Here is a 22,468-nt window from a genome sequence, read left to right on the forward strand (position 1 = left end):
TGCCTCCTGACTTTTTTTGAATGACCACGATTGGGGAAACCCACGGTGAAGCGTCGATTCTCTCTATTATTCCTTCTTTGAGAAGTCTGTCGATTTCTTTACTCACTGAATCTCGCACTGACAGCGGCAAGCGACGCAGCTTCTGTCTCACTGGAGTAACTGCACTCGAGACTTTCACTTTGTGGACGAACCGTTTTGCGCAGCCATATGCAAATGGCATTGGGGGTGTGGTGGACAGACGCATCACAGGAGCAGATGTAGTAGGCCTCTGTGCGTCCTGTACTACAGTGCCATTGAAGCATAATTTAAGTCCCTTAATGAGATCCATCCCAAGTAGCGCAGTCCCTGATTCAACAACGAACAGCTTTGTAGAACAAGAGGCATCCATACGCGACACTAAGGCAGGTAGACACCCAAGCACAGGGATTGGAGAGCGGGAGTAGGTGACTAGATTGACAGTAGGGGCCTGCAGGGTAGCATGGCTGAATTTAGCCTTATAGAGCGGTTTCGGTATTATGGAAACCGATGAACCGGAGTCCACAATGAAGTCTATAAGGGCAGTGGCAGACGATGTTTTAACAGTGGCTGTACAACGAATTCTATCAGACGTGTCATTATCATGTAAGTACAAGATCTCAATCTCCGGTAGCTCCACTGAATCTACATGACGTGTCTGCCCAGAGCGGCAAACGCGTGCGAAGTGACCAGTCTTTTGGCAGTTCTTACACTTGGCTGTGGCAGCAGGACAGGTCTTGTGATTTGCCACATGCTTATCAGAACCACATCGATAGCATGAACGCGAAGAGGCAGAGGCAGTAGCAGGTCCTGAATTGGTTACAGCAGGTGGTTTCCAAGGGCGAGGTTTATGGAGACGATTACGGCCCTCTGTAGGTTTTGTATGCACAGCGGCAACTGGAGCAGCAGCAACGGCAGAGATTGATTTGGCCTGCTGAGTTGCAGCTTCAATTTGAGTAGCAAGTGTGATTGCTTTCTCCAGCGTCAATTCAGTCTCTATAAGCAGACGTTCTCGTATGCGCTGACTAGTAATATGTTCTACCAATTGGTCCCGTATCATTTCATCCTGCTTGTCAGCAAACTCACATGTAGTAGCTAAATCTCGTAGCGCAGCAACGTATTGTAGGATAGTTTCATTTTGAGCCTGAGCTCTCTTTCTGAAGGCATGTCGTTCAGCAACAGTATTTCTTTTCGGATTAAAGTGAGTTTTCAAAGCTTTGAGGGCATCTTCCATTGTCATACCTTGGCCCGGAAGCGTATAGAACAGTCTCTGTCCCTCTGTTCCTAGACTATGCAGCAAGAGTGCCTTTTTCCTCTCCTCCGGCCATTTATCCCCCGTCGCAGCAACGACCAGTAGATAGCTTCGGAACATCTTTTCCCACGTATCGAGCGGGATAGGTGGCTCACCCGGGCAAGGTAGAAAAGGTGGAGGAAACGGCGTAGAAGCAACAGCCATCTTCATACAGCAATCAGGAACCTCGTCGCCAATTTGTTATGTCTTTGTAGAATGTAAATGAAGAGGCTGTGTAATAGTAATTTATAACTTTACTAAAGTCATCGTGAACAATGCGTACAGCATCACATGTACTCGAACTTCACTTCTTCTCTACCCTCTTACACCCATTACCCACAGTATCAGATTCATAGTAGTCTGACCCCTAGTGGCACAGAATACAACACTTTCTTGCCATGGCAGAGCCGGTGAAAAGAAGCAGAAAGTGAGTAAACCGTTGTTGGAGGAACAGGGAAAGAGGAAACGGCAGACTGACCGAGCGTATAGTGTCATAAAATAAATACTCTAGGGGAAACTTTAGGGGGAGCGCTGTAGAGAAAACTGCGAGCAATAAGCAAAGAAATTGCCAAAACTGCATAGGGTCCATGTGGTCCTGTTTGAGACTAAGGTCGTGTTTGAGACTGTGGCCCTGTTTGAGACTAAGGGTCGTGTTTGAGACTGTGGTCCTGTTTGAGACTGTGGTCCTGTTTGAGACTGTGTTTTTGTTTGAGACTGAGGTCCTGTTTGAGATTGAACTAACCCACTCCTGTCTGCTGGTGTGCCCAGGGCGGACCCACCACAGCAATAATCCAGCAGCCTTCTCAAAGAGCCAGTGGGAAATCAGGGATATCAGACACGTCCTGCGTTGTCAACTTGTCACACATTACATTCTGGTTCACACACATCATCCCTCATTCTCCTCCTCACATGAACCATGGCATGGCATCTGTGAGTATAGTGGGGTGAGCCTCATGTGACATAGCACCTATACTGAGGTTTTCCATAATATTCTAACGATCGGATTACCCAAGGACAACTGAAAACACACTTTAAAGCTTCGTCAAGTCCTTCATTCTCAAAGCCCTTCTAGGCTCCCACAGTAATTCTTTTGATTATTTGATATGTGCAAAAATATGGTCATGCAGTCTACATGTAAATGAGATTTCTAGGCCAAGTATACTTGCGTATACAAGGAATTTGGTCTCTGGATTTATCCCATCCATGAATTAGTGAACAAACAGAGCACACAGTGAGGTGAAGCACACACTAACCCAGAGAAATGAGCTGCCTTGCTACAGAGGCACTCAGGGAGCAGTGAGGGTTTAGGTGCCTTGCTCAAGGCATTCCTACTGGTCGGGGATTGAACCGGCAACCTTTCAGTTACAAGCCTGAAGCCTTCACCAGTAGGCCATGACTGCCCCTTACACAATAATGAAATAAAAATCATCTTGAGTTTTGAGTTACTGAGGGTGGTGCTGACCTTAGTATTGGTAAAGGCCAATTGACACTGAGCCCACTTTGTGGTGATATGACAGCAGACAGAAACACAGATGCACTCACCCTGCATCGTTTCCATATCCACATATTAAGGCATCCTTCGCTCCTTCTATCTTGTAATAGTTATCTAGAGATGTAGAAACAAATGTAGAAAAAATGGATAAATATGCACATGTTCACATACATAACATATCACTACTTAAGTATGGTGTAGCAGTGTCTTAGTGTCTCGAGTAGCATTTAGTGCTGTGGTGAATTCATTGCTAAATGTAGCTTCTAGAGTGGCGTTGAATTTTGTGTTTGCTAAATGTTCAGTTAGCGTCTTGAGTGGCGTTTAGTCCTGTGGTAAATTCTGTGTTTGCTAAATGTAACATTAGGATTTCAGGTGGCGTTTGGTGCTGTGGTGAATTTTGCATTGATAAATTAAACATTAGTGTCTCGAGTGCCGTTTGGTGCTGTGATGAATTTTACGTTGATGAATGTAACATTAGCATCTCAAGTGGCGTTTGGTGCTGTGAATTCTGCGCTTGCTAGACATAACATTAGCGTCTTGAGTGGCGTCTGGGGCTGTTGTGAATGTAGTCTCTCCTACATGTAATGTTCTGAGGGGTGTTTGGTACTGTTGGGTGAGTGTACCCTCGTTCATGGTGAAGTCGGCCATAGACTGCCAGGTCTTGTTGTTGCAGATGAACATGTCGTTGGCGTTGTAGGATGAGTTGACGCAGAGGGCAGTGCTGCGCACACACTTCTGCCGCAGCATGCCCATGAAGAGCTGCAGGCCAATCAGAGCGAAGACGCTCAGGCAGAACATGGTGAGGATCATTACGTCCGCCAGCTTCTTCACTGATTGGATCAGCGCTCCCACGATGGTCTTCAGGCCTGCACAACACACGCACACACACACACACACACACACACACACATGCACACACACACACTCACACAAACACACACACACGCACAAACAAACAGACACATGCACGCACACACACACACACACACACGCACACGCAAACATAAACAGAAAACACACACACACAATAGTCTGTAGACCTCCATGGAGATCCAGAAGGTTTAACAACTCACACAACCAAAGTGAGTTAGAACCTCTCATGCATACCAGAGAACACCCTCTAGCATTGCCTACCTGAATGGCAGAAACGTGGTAGTAAATTCTTCATTATTCACATTTAAGTAATACTATCTAATATAGCATGCAGCTACTTACAGTATAAGTGCAAGTTACACTATGCACAGTATGTAATGTTTTACATGGAACCTATGCTGAATGTATAGTTACTGTACAGGCTTTTTAATCAAAGCACATCATGTGTAAGCCGTAGTGATTGTACCTGGTATGACTGATATTGTTTTGAGGGCTCTGAGAACTCTAAATGTCCGTAGCGCTGAGACATTGCCCAGGTCCACAAACTCTGTCAGATACCTGTCAAAGGCAGGGAGGAGGAGGAGGAGGAGGAGGAGGGGAGAGCACACATACTGTTAGAATGGCAGTGATGAAAGCTGGCATGGTCAGTTTCAGTGTTTGTTTTCCTCAAAACAACAATAAAACTATAGTTTATAGAGTACAATTTGGTGCTGGAGAGGGAGCAAGAACATAGAGTAACTCATAAATTGACAAATTGTTGCGGTTATCTCTCTACTTGCTTTACTCACACTACTGCTGTCAGCGGGCACCTTGACATAAATTTGAGTTTTGATAGTCAAGGTTATGACTGCCATGTTGAATATCTATAATTTCATTATTTTGTCATTCATTATAACAAGCTATGACTTCCTTGTGGTTGTAAAGAGTTCCAACAAATGGGCTCAATCCAATATGCGGTTTGATGTCCAAAATTATGCCAAAATCAAATCAAAATTGCAAATCAAGTTGATGTCAATTATTGACATCAATTTGACATCAAGGAATTAAGTTTGTGAGTTGCTTCTAGGGATCATGGGTAAATGCTACTTTTTTCTACTTTAATTCTAATGTTTATTTTTTCTCTTAACTGCTCATTGTGGCTTCTTCTTGGCTCATTGTGTAATTGATCGCTTTCTCAATTAACACTAAATTGCTCACTTGAAAATGTCCCAATGTTGGCCACTCTTTTGAGAAGAATTGAGTGGCCAACTTTGTGATTGTGTATCTTCCCTTTGGAGGGAGGATACAGACACACTAAGCAAGTGTGCATTGTGTGTCTGTACAGTGCATCTTCCCTCCCATGGACAGGACGTAATCTGCAGAGTTAAACAATCTCAAAAGATTCCTTTGACATGGATGTACATACTGTAACTTGGTAAGAGTTGTGAAAAAATTAAAATGAAAACTTTTTTTGACTTTGAGTAAATTTCACTCAGGCAAATTTCCTATGTCAGCCTCTCAGATCCCCAGACAGGTGGACAGGAGAAACAAACGCAGCGTGAGGGTTGGACGAGCAGATGACAGGCAGACACACGGCCCTCTGAGTGTCCTCTGTGCTCCCGCGGTTTGCGTCTGTGCAGATTTGTGTGTGGAGGCCAAACTCTGGCTCTTCCCCAAAGGCTTAGCATTATCCAGACTTCACTGCCATATTCAAAAAATAAAATTACAGTTGCAACCTGAAAGCGCAAGCACACACTCTCTCTCTCTATGTGTGTTTTTTTTCTACTTTTTTCCTGTTTGTTTTGGATCGGCTGCCCTGCCTGCAAATTATGGAGCCAGACACGCAACGAATGGCAGGGGATTGGAGTCTCATTGGCTTTACCCAGCAGCAAAAAAGCAGCGCTATGCAGCCCCTTCAGGTTACCCTACTCTCACATGCTTGCCTTGCGTAACTGCATGCCAGTGGGTTTTCCCAACCATAATTTGATTGGCTGGTGCCTTGCGTTGCTGTCCATTGGTGCAGCAAAAGTTTAACATTTCTTAACTTTTTGACAGAAGCAACAGGAGCAACGCAACGGAACCATAATACACTTCAGCAACGGATGACATAAGCCCATGTAAAGTGAATGAGATGCGTCTCCAGCACTGCATTCAGCACAAGCGTGTGTGAGCACCATTACACTAATGGTTCCCAGAGGAAGCTTCAGCACCATGGACAGCAACGTGTGGAGTAGCAGATGTTGCCTCAGCAGCTCCATGCAGACCTGGGCCTCATCCAGGTAATTTCAGGTGTAGCCACTGATCTCAAAAGAACATGCCACTTTTGAAATCATACACACTTGACCCAGTGTTCCTTTAGGGATCAGTGATTAGTCGTGAAGTTATACCTAGATAAGCCAGTTACCTTGCAGTTCCTCGTACAGTTCTCTGGGGCTGGAAGAACCAGGTGAGAATACAATCTCTGTGAGAATACAGCTTCATGTTACACACAGAGCTCCAAGGGAAAGGCAGTCTGGGGACACAGCAGGCCAAAGGGGCGACACAGCTCAGTGTCTGTGACTTCAGTGAACACACCTCTGCAGTTTCAGCACCACGGAGAGCGGCTGTGCAGTTCTGAGTTCTCATCTCCAGAGCGCCCCACAGAGACTGGCCTGGGTCAGGGAATGGACCCTTTTTCATGTTTTCTTTCAATTACTTTGCACCAGGGATGTGGCACAATCAATGAAATCAAATCTAATTGATATGAGATTACCCCCTGTGTCCCCTCTGAGTGTGTGCTGGTGTGCATGTCCAGTGTGTTTCTCCAAGCTACTCACGCCATGCTGATGACACTGAAGTCCAGCCAGTTCCAGGGGTCCCTGAGGAAGGTGAAGGGGCCCACACAAAAGCCCCGCGCCAGGATCTTAATCAGGGACTCAAATGTGTAGATACCTGTGAATGTATACCTGAGCGAGAGACACACAGAGAGAGAGAGAGAGAGAGAGAGAGAGAGGCAGGGGCAAATATGAGAAACACACATACACACACACACACACACACACACACACACACACACACACTTGTCATACGTGTGTACCTAAGAGAGAGATAGTGAGAAATAGAGAGAGAAAGAGCGAGAGAGGGACAGAGGGACAGGAGGAGGAGATACTACGACTAACTGCCCATATAATTACAAATGCTTTGGCGAAGTGTTTGAATTGAATTGCATTAAATTGAACTGAGAATGGGGGGGGGGGGGGGGGGGGGCGAGAGGCTGAGAGAGATGGAGGGGGGGTGAGAGAGAGAGGAGGAGAGAGAGAAGGTGAGAGAGAGGGTTTGTGAGAGAGAGAAAGAGAGGGCGGAGAGAGGATGAGAGAATGAGACAGAGAGAGGAGGAGAGAGAGAAAAAAGAAAGGGTGAGAGAGAGGAGAGAAAGGGAGGGGGTAAGGGAGAGAGAGGGGGGAGAGAGAAAGGGGGGGGGGGGGTGAGAGAGAGGGGGGGGGCGGGTAGAGCATAAGCTAAGGAGGGACAGAAAGGTAACGTGTAATCAGCAAATGAGCTGTTGGCTCAAACCATTCAGGTCAACTTGTCATCAGTCACAGCAACAAGATGACTTGGCTGGGTTAGGTATCACTTTCGGACATTGGCAGGAAACGACCTTGATGTAAACATGAGACCTGGACCTGCTGTTTTTAACTTGAGGCTTGTTAGATTCTGTTTGAAGTAGGCCCCTGATGACAGATACAACAAATGAAGAGTTCAGATGCAATACACGCTAAATCCGTCTGACCACATTTCTTTTAAAAGAGCATTTTTTCACTCCAGGAGCTCCTGGAGGTTTTTAACTACAAATTGATATTTCAGACCAGGAAGAGAGTGGTACATTGCAGGTTTTGAAGCGAAATTATTTGATTAATGTACTCTATGTATATATAGTATATATACTCTTTTGATCCCGGGAGGGAAATTTGGTCTCTGCATTTATCCCAATCCGAGAATTAGTGAAACACACTAAGCACACATTGAACACACAGTAAGGTGAAGCACACACTAATCCCGGCGCAGTGAGCTGCCTGCTACAGCGGTGCTCGGGGAGCAGTGAGGGGTTAGGTGCCTTGCTCAAGGGCACTTCAGCCGTGCCTACTGGTCGGGGTTCGAACTGGCATCCCTCCGGTTATACTGTTAGTCCAAAGTCCAAAGCGCTATCCAGTAGGCCACGGCTGCCCCAAAATGTGTGGAGAGCATTCACTCAGCATCGTTATCTCATTTTTTATGGCGGTGGCGTTTAGAGGGTTTTGCATCTGAGCTATTATATCTAATATGACTATTACAGTATCAGTATAGCGCAACAAAATACTGAACTTACTTCAAATATGAAGTCAAAGTAAATGTGTGTGATTCAGGTGAGCATGGCAGCCCAGTGAGGTGGCAATGGCAATGGTATGTATGTGGTGTGATTAAATCGTCATGCATGCGTAAGCATTCATGTGCATAATGCGTGCATCTTTCTCATTAGAAATGGATAAGTTAGCCATGAAACAACTGCGTGGAGTGGACGTCTGCACCTTATTCCCCACACATTCCCCACATAATTCATCTTTCATTAAAGGTGAGTAGTTGACCAGCGATTCATGTCTACTGCTGGACAATTGTGTTATCCAATTTGGTTAAGACAATCTGCTAAAATCTGGGTCATGGTGCATTCAATATGGAGAGCAGGCAGACATGTGTTACGAAGCCAACGTTGCTCTCCAGTAAGCCGGTAAATACAGCAAAGAGCCCTGAAAGGTTAAACAGTGTTTGATAAGGGATTTAACACACTGCAGAGCAGAGCCATAGAGGTTTAGGTACAATGCTCACTCTCTCTCGCTCTCTCAATCTATCTATCTATCTATCTATCTATCTATCTTTCTCTCTCTTTTACCCTTATCTATCTATCTATCTATCTATCTATCTATCTTCTCTTTCTACCTGTTTATCTATCTATCTATCTATCTATCTATCTATCTATTCACCAATTTATCAATTGTCTATCTCTCTCCTGGTCTACAAAAACCCTTTAATGATATAGGCGACAACAGGACTATATCACACAGAGCTATTATTCCATTCCCATGTGGCATGTCACATTCCGGATGCAGAGGCGACGGTGGTCGACGGTGAGAGCCATACTCACAACACTAGTCCCATTCACAGTAAGTTCCCATCGCTCACAGTCAGAGCATGGTGCCAAGACTGGGTTTTCCTCTCCAGTTTGGAGAACCTGGATTAGAGCAGCGATCGCATTGAACACAGTCCTTCTCTAACTCTGCTACTTCATCCTCTGGGTTAGCTGGCAGTGCATGATGAGAACCGCAGCCGGCGTCCGATTTGAATTTAAGTTTGATTGATCTATTCATTCAGACATCATACACTTAGAATACAAATTCTAAACATGCATCCATGTGCTAAACAATAGCAAACCATTACTGTACATCTTTGTAAACCGAAATATAGGCAAGTAATTTGTCTCTGATGTGTCTTAGACTACTAAACTGTTGCTGGATCAGTCAGAAGTCAGTCATAAGAGAAAGAGAGTGGTGTGTGTCCTGTGTGAGAGTGAGCGTGTGTGTGTGTGTGTGTGTGTGTGTGTGTGTGTGTGTGTGTGCGTGTGTGTGTGTGTGTGTGTGTGTGTGTGTGTGTGTGTGTGATGCGCAGGTCTACTCACTCGAGGTACTTTGTCCAGTGGGGTGGGTCAGACATGGCCATGAAGCAGCAGTTGGTCAGGATGGTGCACATGATGAACAAGCTGAACAATGTGCCCGCAGGTTAAGGACTCTCACACCAGAACACATTACAACATGGACTCACACCACAACACATCACAACATGGACTGCACAACATTAGAACACGGTATCATACGAATTGTAATGAATCATGACTAGATGGTCAAAGACAGACAGACAGACAGACAGACATGCAGACAGATAGATAGATAGATAGATAGATAGATAGATAGATAGATAGATAGATAGATAGATAGATGGATAGTTAGATAGATGCATTGATTTAGTGGCCTTTCATTGGTTCATCAAATATAAACAAAGCATATTGTACATTATAGTACATTCCCCACAGTAGCTTTTATATGTTGGATATTGTGGACTTGTAAACTCTTGATCACACAGTTGAGTGGCTATACTATGTCAAGTTTGGGCTAGTGTATATCTCTCTTCTCTAGAGTTTGTACTATCCTCTGGTGTCTGGTTTCAACCGTTAAAGGGCGTGATGTTTGGGCCGGCAGCTACACCCCCCCCCCCCCCCTAAACACACACACACACACACACACACTCAGAGCGAGAGTCCTTCAGGTTCATATCCAGCAGCAAGCAGGCTGGCTGCGAGCTAACAGGCAGTGGTCACATGATGTGAAATCTCCTTGCTCTTATTTCATTGGAGGGATTAGCTGGGATATGGGGGGATTTGGAGCTGGCCAAAGAACAGCACACAAACCCTCTCCGAATGGGCCACACCAAAGAGCCAATGCCCTCCTATGGACTCCGCTTAACAGGCCTGAATTGGTTTATTGTATGGCAAACGCACGGATCAAGGCCCAGGCCTCACTGATCTAAAGAGACTCTGGCAGGGGACTTAGGAGTCTGTGGGTCCATTCCCAAACAGACTGAGAGCTTGGCAAATGACTGAATAACTTTACAACATGCCTGCTTGTTTTTAATTGTAGTCATAATCAAGGCAAAATATTAATCTCAGTGTTTTCTATTACTGTGGTAACATTTGTTGCTGTTGATATTGACAATGCCGTGGTAACACTGGCATGTCAAACATGATGTCACACACTGAGGCAGCTGGAGACATTCTGATAACAGGTGCCTATGATAGCAGGAGTGTGCGTACAGGTGTTAGTAATATTTGATAGAGTAAACAGGCACATGGCCACTAGGGTGCGCTGGAGAGCACTACCCCCAAATGTAAATGTTACCCCCAGATAGAGATGTATAGTAAGTGTGTTTATGTGTGTGTCTAAACTTTAGTTCACAGTGTTCCGTCAAAAAGAGAAAGCAAATCAGAAATCGTGTACAACCCATTCAAGAGAGCCAATCTAATGTTGATCACTGTGATGCCATTATCCTTATTATGCAAGGGAGAATATTATCACACATTACATCATACAATCCCTTCCTTCAACTCATAGACTTTTACCCACCACACACATAAACACATTACACTCTCTTCACACGTACAAGCAGTAACACACACACACACACACAAACACACACATACACACACACTCAGGGAGAGAGAGTACTGTATCAGCCTGGCTGGACAGAAAGGATATGAGTGTGTGAGGATGTGTATGGCGATCCGTCTGATGAGATGAAAGGGGCTGAAGATGTAGAGGGCTGACGTGGCACTGAATCTGAAGATGGCTTTCCCTTTATTCAGCACTATAAAGGTCTGCAGAGAGAGAGAGAGAAGGGACAGCTCATTATTCAGCGCAAACCATCCTTAAACAGACAGACAGACAGCAGACAGACAGATAGATAGATAGATAGATAGATAGATAGATAGATAGATAGATAGATGGATAGATAGCATAGACATTACCATGACCACACAAACACAAGCATTATAAATAAACCTAAAAACACATATCAGTAAATAGATAATTAAATAGGTCAAATAAGACAGTAAAAAGTATATATTATCTTAAAATACCACAGAATCAGTCATAGACTGTGGGCCTGCCTACTTGTGCATTGTGCAAATGTAAAAAACAATTCATCATACAACCCATATCCACATACAATCCATCAGTAGCCACATTATGTCAAGCACTGCTTCCTTTTCTCTGGAGGCGAAGGTGAATGGGCCCTTCAGAGAAGTGACCCATTTGAAAAGCCCAGATCCCACTACAGCCCACAGAGATGAATCCACCCCCCCTCCCACACACACACACACACACACACTCAGATTATTTCCATTACATTAGCAATTAGATTTTGACGAGTTATTAAATAAATTAGATTTTCCCCATCATTTAAATTAGGGGCCAGATTTCTTACAAGATCTGCCCAAGGTGCTTCCTAGTGTACAGACAAGACAAAATAGCATAAACACTAAACAAAGCTAATGTTTACACATCTAAAATAATAATAAACACTAAATAAGGCTAATGTTTACACATTTAAAATAATATAAACACTAAATAAGGCTAATGTTTACACATCTGCTCATGGCTGACCCTGCTCACAAGACACAAGCCACACAAATACAGTAGGCAGCATGACTGGAGCTTTGGATCCCAAAGACCAAGCTGCACACATTCACACATGGTGAACAGTTGGCAAGTACAGCATCCAAACCTCACACTAAAGCATGTCAACATGCCACATTAAGTCATGTGACACACACACACACACACACACACACACACACACACACACACACACACACACACACACACACACACACACACACACACACACATATACGCACAGTCAGATGCTGTCAGACACAATCAAGTTCAAGTTTCAAGTTTCAAGTTTTATTGTCGTATATACTTTGCAATTCAGCGAAATTCTTGTGCCACAGTTGCAGTAGTGCAAGGATAAAAGGGGTAAATAAACACACAGTTTATAAATAAACACAGTCTCACACACACTCACACACACACACGTTCAGTCAGATACTGTCTGGCCCACACACACGCTCAACCATGCACCAGGGACCTTTTTGGCACAGGATGTGCATACACAACACAACACAACACAACACACAAATAATACACACATCCAACACACACGCCTGGCACAAACGCAACTTAATCACACTGAACACACTGAACTCATGTGTGTATAGAATTGTACACACATATTCATACATACACATAAAGTTTGGTTCCAAAATGCTATATCCTCCATTTTAATTAATTTTCATAAATCATTTTTTTACATTTCGTTCTACAAGTGATTTTACTGGATCTGTAATTGGGTTATTGTTCCTATATTTATCTTTACTCAATCAAACCAAATCAACTGCAATTTTATTGTTATTACCTGAAATACACAATTAAATAACATGACCAATGTTTTCAAAAATGGAGATATAGCATTTTGGAATCAAACTCTTCAAATGTACATACATGCATTCACACACACACACACACACACACACACACACACACACACACACACAGACACACACACACACACACACACACACACACACACACACACACACACACACTGAAAAACTCACTCCCTCATTGTCTCGCATTCGCATACACACACACACACATACAAATCAAGCCAGCCGCTTCAGTGTTTCCAAGGCAGGGCAACAAGCAGGACCTCCAGCAGAACAGATTGTATCATTTATTTAAATATTTATTTTGTCTTTGGTTAATCCCCCCCCACCTCCCTCCCTTCCTCTCTTCCTGTCCAGAACCACTTACATGCACCAAAACAGACACTCTAATACACACACACACACACACACACACACACACACACACACACACACACACACACAACACACACACACACACAAATGCCCCCCCCCCCCCATCCTTTAGTTGTCCTTAAGCTGACGGTTTAGAGGGCTGGGACAACTACAGCATCTTTCTTTCTTCCTTTCTTTCACTTGTTCTTTCTGTTCCTCATTCTCTCTCTCTTTCCTTTCTCTTTTTCTCTGTAAATCTAAATTCTGTAATCCAATTGCAGCAGGGGCCAGCTCCAGTCTCTCTGACCTAAGTGCCCTCTACTAGATCACCATTTGCCAGCCTGGGACTGCCAGATCCTAAATGCCCCCACAGCAAGGGTGCAATCACAAAACTACCGGCCTGAACTGATCTATCATTAAAGGGCTTATTCCAAACCACACAACAACAGCTGTGTCAGCTAGCCGTCCTAGGCTTGAACCGCTGTTAGTCGGCCTTTCTGATGACTGCTCACAGTGGAAGGTCAACTGGCTCTTATTATAAGGTTTTAAGTCACACTGTTGCACTAACCTAAGGCATACATGTAAACAAACACACACCAACACACGCTAACATACGCATACACACACAAGCATGCATACTACATACACACTGTGTTTGTCCTTCTTTACGCTTCTCTCATCCTCTCAAAGGAACTCTGGATGCCATTCATAGTGATCATTGGGTCCTTGGTTACCTTTCTGACCAAGGCCCTTCATCCCGGATTACTCAGTTTGGCTGAGCGGCCAGATCTAGGAAGACTGTTGGTTGTTCCAAACTTTTCCATTTCAGAATGATGGAGGCTACTGTGCTCTTGGGCACTGTCAATGCTGCAGAAATGTTCTTACATCCTCTTATATTTCCCCAGATCTGTGTCTTCACACAACCCTGTCTCGCAGGTCTACGGCTTGTTTTTCACTCTGACATACACCATCAACTGTGAGACCTTATATAAAGAGATGTGTGCCTTTCCTAATACAGTAATGATTTAGGCACAGGTGGACTCCAATCAAGTTGTAGAAGCATCTCAAGGACCATTGATAGAAGTAGGATCCACCAGAGCTCAATTACAAGCATCATAACAAAAGGTCTGAATTCTTATGTAATGGAATGTTTAAAGGTCTTTTATTTTATATAAATTTATAAACCACTCCAATCAACTGTTTGTGGAGTATTGTGTGTAGATTGATGACAAAAAAATTGAATCCATTTTAAAATGAGTCTGAAACATAACAAAATGTGGAAAAAGTGAAGCCCTGTGAATACTTTCCGTATGCACTGTATTCTACACACACACACACACACACACACACACACACATACACACACACACACACACACTCACCTTCTGGTTCTTGTAGTAGGGGTCAATATCCTCCAGGGGCGCCCCCACCAGCCCCATGGGGATGTCTCCGAAGATGCGGGGCAGGCCCTTGCCAGCCTCCAGGTCGGCGCGGGGCTTGGGCGCCTCGACGTCGCCCAGGTCCTCCTGGTAGTCCTTGGCACGTTTGGCCTGCTCCTGCTGGACCCGCTGCTCGATTGCGGCCAGGGACTCGCGCGTGAAGCGCCGCAGGCTCTCCTGTCCCGACGGTAGGAGCACGGCCGCCATCTTCTCATCCTGTTAGCCGCCGCTGGCGGGCCTCGGGCTACTCACAGCTGGACACACGGGAGAGAGAAAGAGAGTTAGAGAGAGAGAGTTACAGTAGTGAGTTAGTTATTTCTACAGTATAGCACTATTGCTGAAGCTATTACTGTCCTTTTAGTAGCATTTACCATTTATACATTTATTTATTTTTTCCTTTCATTATTTAATTTTATCTTTATACCAATATTAATGTTACGTAAGTTGATTATTAACATTGTTGCCAAAGCCACAATGACTTTATTCATTCATGCCAATAAAGCCCCATTTGATTTGATTTGATTTGAGAGTTAGAGGAGGGAGAGAGAAAGTTAGAGGGAGAGAGAGGCGGGAGAGGGAGAAAGACAGAGAGGGAGAGAGAGAGAAAGAGACAGAGAGGAAGAGAGAGATAGAGAGAGGCAGGAGAGGGAGAGAGACAGAGAGGGAGAGAGGAGAGAGGAGAGAGAGAGTTAGAATACAGTGATAGAGAGGGAGAGAGAGAAAAAGACAGGGAAAGTTAGAAGAGAAAGGGAGAGATAGAGAGAGAGAGAGGGAGAGTTAGAGAAGACAGAGAGACAGGGGGAGTTAGCAGAGTTAGAATTTTGACTTTTACGTTACCTTTATCAGTCAAAAAGAAACTGACCAAACGTTTTTTTTTTCATTGTGAAATCACTCAATACATCTATCCATTTCGAAATGTTCCATTTTGCACGGAGACTCAAAGCCGAACATATTCTAAATAGAATATACTGCAGTGAGAGTGAAAACATTTCTTTAGACAAAACAAAGCATCCCTTCACAGACCCGGCGTCATTTTCATTAAATAAACCCATTCTCAACCCATTCTTTACAGTACATCATAGTCAAGCAATAATGCTCAAATCTCATTATGTAAATGTAGCCCTCATCCTCACTCTTCCTCATCCTCTCATTGTAATGTTGGTTACTTTCCATTTCTGTTGAGGACACATAAACTCACTGGTTGCCTTCTACAGTGCTCAGGCTTGGTAGGTGAGTTTACAGCTATGCTCCGAAGAACACCTGATGGCTGTGCTTGATCAATTGGGTGATGAGCGTAGCATTTTGAAAGGCAGTCATGAAATGGCAGGGAAGTGGTATAAGTTTTTGAGTAGAAAAGGGTGTTCAGTGTTTTGCAACTTGCAAGTGTGTGAGGCTGACAATGTGCTTATAGTGTATTTTTATATCTGTGTGTGTGTGTGTGTGTGTGTGTGTGTGTGTGTGTGTGTGTGTGTGTGTGTGTGTGTGTGTGTGTGTCTGTGTGTGTGGCTGACAATGTGCTTATAGATATAACCTCAATCCCAAAACTCCCCAAAGAACCTTTTCATAAAGACACACTCCTGACTCTGCTATTTGGTTCCTCTAAGACTGCTACACTGTCATGCTGATCTCTCTTTGAAACAGAAACAGATTAAAAAATAAACATAGGACCAGGACCAAAAAGGGAAACAGTACCAAAAATAAACATATTCCAGGAGAAAAACTTCCCACACCAAGATACAAACCCGTCATCTTCAACATCCCCCAATTTAGAATTTAGCAGACATCTTACCCAAAGCAATACCAGGTATGCAATACCAGGTATGAAACCCAGGCTAACAGCTCATCTGGCTACAGCACAATGCCATGTATCAAACCCTGGCTAACTGCTCATCTGATGACGAGGCAATGTGAGGTATGAAACCCAAACTAACTGCTAACTGCTCCTCTAGTGAAAATGCATTGCCAGGTATCAAACCCAGGCTGACGGCTCCTCTTGCGATAATGCAATGCCAGATGTGAAACCCAGGCTAACTACTCATCTGGTGATAACGTTACCACTGCTCCATCACTCTCCTAAATACATTGCAGAGGTCATGAAGACTCAGATCCCAATGCCTCATGTGAAACTCCGCAGCTTCCAGGCAGCTACAGTGCTACTCTGGGGGCATGTTCATGCTCTCAGAGTGTAATGCTGTAGCTGCATGGCTGATTTAGCTGTTGGCTGCAGCAACTCAAGTTAAGTAAACTGATTGTTTTCAGGGTTTTTTCGTACCAGCAGTACTCAGTGACCTAATGGAGATCTATGTGAAAAATCAACAAATTTCTGCATTAAGTAAGGTCGAATGTCTCCTAGAGCCAACCCTGTGAGCAACCTCTGAATGAAGGACTTTTCTCAACCCTGAACATCATGGTCCTCTGGTCCCCATCTGTAATGAGTTGTCTTGGTGTTTTGGCAGAATACTAAGCTACTAAACGCTACATCACTGACACAGCTACACAACGCTATCTCACACTGAGACAGAAACACAATGCTCCATCACAGACGCAGAAACACAAGCTGCACAACACTACCTCACACAGAGACAAAAACACAGGCTGCACACCTGAAATTTGAATTGAATGTCTGAGAGGCAGAGCCTGTCTCAGCAGCCCTCAACATCCTCAACAGAGGGAAAGAACAATGGATAGAACATTACTTTCTAGAACATTCCAGATCATGCTAGACAGAACACATTCTCAATGTAACTCCCACTGGACAGTAAGCGGCAGACAGACATGCCATGCCCAGCCATGTTGGGTAAGCAGGCAGGCAGGCTCTGCCCCAGTGATTTCCCTGTGGACTCTCCACTCAATCCCATTCCAGGGGACACAGCCTCGTGGTCATCTGATCAACAGGCCCTCTGTCCAATGCGGTCAGCGTGCAGCACAGCTAACAGAGCACAACAGAGTGCAGAGCTCTCTCACAGCTGAAAGGCTAAGTGTCCAACTCAGACACCATGTGAAATGTAAACATTCTTTAGCATATTATACAGCCAAAACCACATTGATCAACTGTAATTGTTCACATCACAAGAACAGAATAAATATATGTGGGGTTCTGCTGGACTAAACATGTGTGTTCTGGTATCATTGATTATCACTTTGTACGTATATTCTTTCCCATCAAGACTATGAAGGTTTCTCTGCCTATGACGATCAGTCTTATCGTGACCATGATGGTCTTTGTCATCATCACTATTATTGTCTCTCAGGCAGAGTAACAACCAAAACAAGGCCTCTACAAAAGTGTGCATTTGTGACTTTGACTCTCGATCCACCAGCCTGAACTGAAGGCAGTTATGGGTTAGACCTCATAATATAAGTGCAGAAGACTCAAGAATCTAGCCAGTCTTGTATTCTTCATCGTAATAATAATGCGGCACAAACCTCTGAATGAAGGACTTTTCTCTAATCAGCCATATCAAATACACATTCACAGCAAAGACATGCATATTATTTTGGCAAAAGGCACTATTTTTCTTATGGTTGAGAAAACCTTCCACAGAGACAACCACTGTAATCAAAACTTAAAGAGAAACTATGCAGTTTTGCCAATTTCTTTGTTGTTTTCTCGCTTTTTGCTCACAGATTTCTCTGTAGAGCTCCCCCTACAGCTTCAGAGTATATATTTTACGACACTCCTCAATTGCAGGCTTGTGCAAAATTCCAAATTTTAGAATGGGTCTCCATTCAATTCATGAATTGGAATTTGAATTTAATTGGCTCTGCCCCACCGGAAGTTGAATTTGAATTTGAATTGGAATGGCAGGAAGTGGAATTAAATTCATGGGAATTCAAAGCAATTCCACAGTCACACAACAGAAAGAATGTGTTGAATCTCACATACATTCAGTTTTGGGAAGGTTACTATGGAAATGTAATTTGTTACTGTTTTAAGTTATAAGTTGTGTGTTTGATGCGATCATATCTAACATATACTATGAAGCTTCATTTATACTACCCTTAAATTATGTGTATGAATTTCTTTGAATTTCATTGAATTTCAATTCTACTTCCTTTAATTCAAATTTGAATTGTAATTCTACATCTTGTTTTTGACCTCAATTCAAATTCAAGAAAACATGCAGGCTACACTATACATACCAAAAGGCTGAACAAAAATAATTATTCAAATAAATAATCAGGACATTTATCTTTATCTCAAGCTGTTTTGTTATGAATTAGTGAATTAGTGTCTGTAATGAAATAATAATATTTTATTTGGTATTTTGTCATGGGAATAAAAAAACATCAGTGGCACTCTGGTATCATCAATCAGTCAGCCTTTAGAAATGTAGCATTTTATCTCATTGGACCAGCTGAATGTATGAGGGTAGCCTGCTAACAAAAGTATAAGTCTGCAGATTGGGCAGATATACCATCTGGACATTTTCCAGCTGTACAAACCAGTCAGGAAATCTCCACAGAGCCTGGCATCCTGGGAGCTACATAGATTTGTTGTACAGAAGGAGGCATAGAGCGGGAATATGCAAACATGGCACACAGCACATTTAGGTCCTTTGAGGGCAGGATGTGTGTCCAAGAAAGGACTTCCTGTTTGAAGATGCAGAAATAAGTCTTCCGTAAGTCTGGGGTGGCTGGGGTGGGGCAGTGACGTAATTCAGTTCAAGGGTGTGGGAGTGGGAGGGAGTTGGCAGGGAGAATGAGGAGCTGTATATGCAGGGATGTGTGTGTGTGTGTGTGTGTGTGTGTGTGTGTGTGTGTGTGTGTGTGTGTGTGTGTGTGTGTGTGTGTGTGTGTGTGTGTGTGCGTGCGTGCGTGCGTGTGTGGGTGTGTGGAGACACTCAGCCCGGCTTCCAAGCAGACGTGTTTAAAGTTCCCTCCCTCTGCCGGTCCAAGCGGCCGGTGCCAGGGGTGTTATCCAACCAGCACTGCTAAACTAGGACACCCATCGGGTCGGCCAGACCAGGCCGGGTCAGCAGATTAAAACCCCCTGCGGCATCAAGCGCCCCGCACAGCACTGCACAGCACAGTCCAGCCCGCAAACGCCCCACACAGCACTGCACAGCACCTGAGACCAGCCCGCAAACGTCCCGCACAGCACTGCACAGCACCTGAGACCAGCACGCAAACGTCCTGCACAGCACTGCACAGCAGCCGAGTCCAGAACGCAAACGCCCCGCACAGCACAGCAGCCGAGTCCAGAACGCAAGCGCCCCGCACAGCACTGCACAGCAGCCGAGTCCAGTCCGCAAACACCCCACACAGCACAGCAGCCGAGTCCAGAACGCAAGCGGCCCGCACAGCACAGCACAGCAGCCGAGTCCAGAACGCAAACGCCCCACACAGCACAGCACAGCAGCCAAGTCCAGAACGCAAACGCCCCACACAGCACAGCAGCCGAGTCCAGAACGCAAGCGCCCCGCAGCACTGCACAGCAGCCGAGTCCAGTCTGCCAACGCCCCACACAGCACAGCAGCCGAGTCCAGAACGCAAGCGGCCCGCACAGCACAGCACAGCACAGCAGCCGAGTCCAGACCGCAAACGCCCCACACAGCACAGCAGCCGAGTCCAGAACGCAAGCGGCCCGCACATCACAGCACAGCAGCCGAGTCCAGAACGCAAATGCCCCACACAGCACAGCAGCCGAGTCCAGAACGCAAACGCCCCACACAGCACAGCAGCCGAGTCCAGCCCGCAAGCCACCCACATCTGGCCCAGGCCAGGCCCAGCGGTGCAGGTCCACTCCTCAGTCACCTGACAGCATGAGTATTTAACCTTAAACAGGACCTCACCTCACAACACAGAGCACTTTGTAAGTGATAAGAGGCTTATTCACGTGTTACTACCCTGTAATAGATGTTTTTGAAACACTGCCACAGGTATCCCAAATGGGCCCATTTAAGCAAGGCTATCTCAATGCAGTGGCTGCTTTCCTTGAATTTACTAAGCTGTTTTGTCACATGATCACACTCAAAGTGTTTGGCGTATAGCCTGGTGATTTGCATTTCCCAAATCTCTGCTGTGACTAAAACATGAGAACAAATGTGGAGAAAAGTCAAATATATTCCTTTCCAGACTTAAATTATCTTGACAAAATCAACTCAACAGAGCATACAAGTAACCTTCAGCACTTGCATATATATATATATATATATATATATATATATATATATATATATATATATATATATATATATATACATATATATACATACAGTATATTATGAATATGACCGTCAACTCATTTGAATGTCACTCAGCAACGGTAGGATGACATCAGACAAAAAGTCAAATATATTCCTTTCCAGACTTAAATTATCTTGACAAAATCAACTCAACAGAGCATACAAGTAACCTTCAGCACTTGCATATATATATATATATATATATATATATATATATATATATATATATATATATATATATATATATATATATACATATATATACATACAGTATATTATGAATATGACCGTCAACTCATTTGAATGTCACTCAGCAACGGTAGGATGACATCAGACAAATGTGAACATGGTCATGATCTAAATGATGTGTATAAGACTCTCTGCTCCACTGGGCATCCAAAGAAGATTATGGGTAGTCTGCCTCCAGATGAACTTCCCTCCACTGCATTTTGATACTTCTCACACAGGGGTTTAGATTTCCTGCCAGCACACCCCCCCCCCCCCACACACACACACACACACACACACACACACACACACACTCCCTATCATACCCCCATAGAGAACCCATTGAGGAGCAAGACAGACCACATATACGCACACACGCACACACACACACACCCATATTTGTTCCATTTGCCAGTCCCTATATCAAGAACACTGTTACATCCTGGCAATCTCCATACTACCGTAAATAGGGCTGGGGGTTTCCACAGAGGCATACACACACATAACACACTACCATTATTTTCAGGCCATAATATGGCATTATTGTAATTCTATAGATCTTCATGATGCAGCAAGTATTGGGACTCAATGATGCTATACACTGTAATATGAGCAGTCAGGCAACTGCAGACCCTCACCACAGTCTGACAATATTAACCAAAGTGAAACCAAACTCAAGCATCAGTGTTCGGAACCAGATCTAGATGACCATGCAGGAGGACCAAGATATGGTGACCCTCTGCCGTGTATATAAAATAGGAAGTGCATTATTATAAGAGCAGTTATTTTCGAATATGTGAGCGGATATACAGCTGCAGATGGACACACAGACCCAATTACAATATTCTCCCCTTGCCTACCAGGGATGATAGCAATGACACGGAACACAACACATGTAATTAATCAGTTAGTAATTAATCTCATTGCAGTCCTCCCATTAAACTCATTGTAACTCTTGCTGAGCAGTCTTTAAGGTGACCATTTAGCAGACACAACAAAAGGGACACAGACTTCCAACAGCGAGTTAAGGAATCTGACCCGGCCTGACCAATTGACAGAGGCAACGATACCACGGCTGTACCAGGCCTACAAGCTGACATTTCCCACATCAAAGCAGAGATGGATACTACGGCTGCAGATTATCTGAAAGAGCAGAGTCAAACCTTCCACTGCAAAAGCGCAATGGCAATTAGGTCTGAGACTTTAGCGTCGGAAGCTAGATTTTAAAATGGAATCCAGAAGTAGCTAAAGTACCCCAAACAAACCCCAATTTTGTGAAACCTGTTGTCATCTTTCTCAAAATCATGAAGGCAAATACTAAAGTCTAAAAGTGAAAAAAAGATAGCTTTGTGACAATTCTTCTCCTTGTAAGTGAAAAAGACTTGTTTACTAAACTAAGGTTGTGTGTCTTCTGAGAATTGATTTGAGACTAATTGAGTGAGACTAATTAGAATCAGCTGGTACAGTGAATTTTGAAACAAATATGGTAGGACTTTTACTCACTGAAGCCCGATTACCCAGCTCAGTATCAAACATTTCACC

At 44.1% G+C, this 22,468-nt stretch overlaps 1 protein-coding gene across 1 annotated transcript in view; it reads right to left on the reverse strand.

Moving 5' to 3' along the window:
• The window catches only part of LOC121719187 (sodium channel protein type 4 subunit alpha B-like), a 92,367-nt gene that overhangs the window by 60,720 nt on the left and 9,179 nt on the right, over positions 1 to 22,468 (reverse strand). Inside the window, exons 2-8 of the mRNA XM_042105012.1 lie at positions 14,454 to 14,764; positions 10,967 to 11,085; positions 9,337 to 9,426; positions 6,467 to 6,595; positions 4,138 to 4,229; positions 3,422 to 3,664; positions 2,849 to 2,912 (exon numbers count right to left, since the gene is read on the reverse strand). Of these exons, the coding sequence (XP_041960946.1) occupies positions 2,849 to 2,912; positions 3,422 to 3,664; positions 4,138 to 4,229; positions 6,467 to 6,595; positions 9,337 to 9,426; positions 10,967 to 11,085; positions 14,454 to 14,717 (1,001 nt within the window). The 5' untranslated portion in view covers positions 14,718 to 14,764. The remainder of the gene's footprint in view (positions 1 to 2,848; positions 2,913 to 3,421; positions 3,665 to 4,137; positions 4,230 to 6,466; positions 6,596 to 9,336; positions 9,427 to 10,966; positions 11,086 to 14,453; positions 14,765 to 22,468) is intronic.

The sequence above is a fragment of the Alosa sapidissima genome, chromosome 1 (genome assembly GCF_018492685.1).
Source record: "Alosa sapidissima isolate fAloSap1 chromosome 1, fAloSap1.pri, whole genome shotgun sequence".
NCBI lineage: Eukaryota > Metazoa > Chordata > Actinopteri > Clupeiformes > Clupeidae > Alosa > Alosa sapidissima.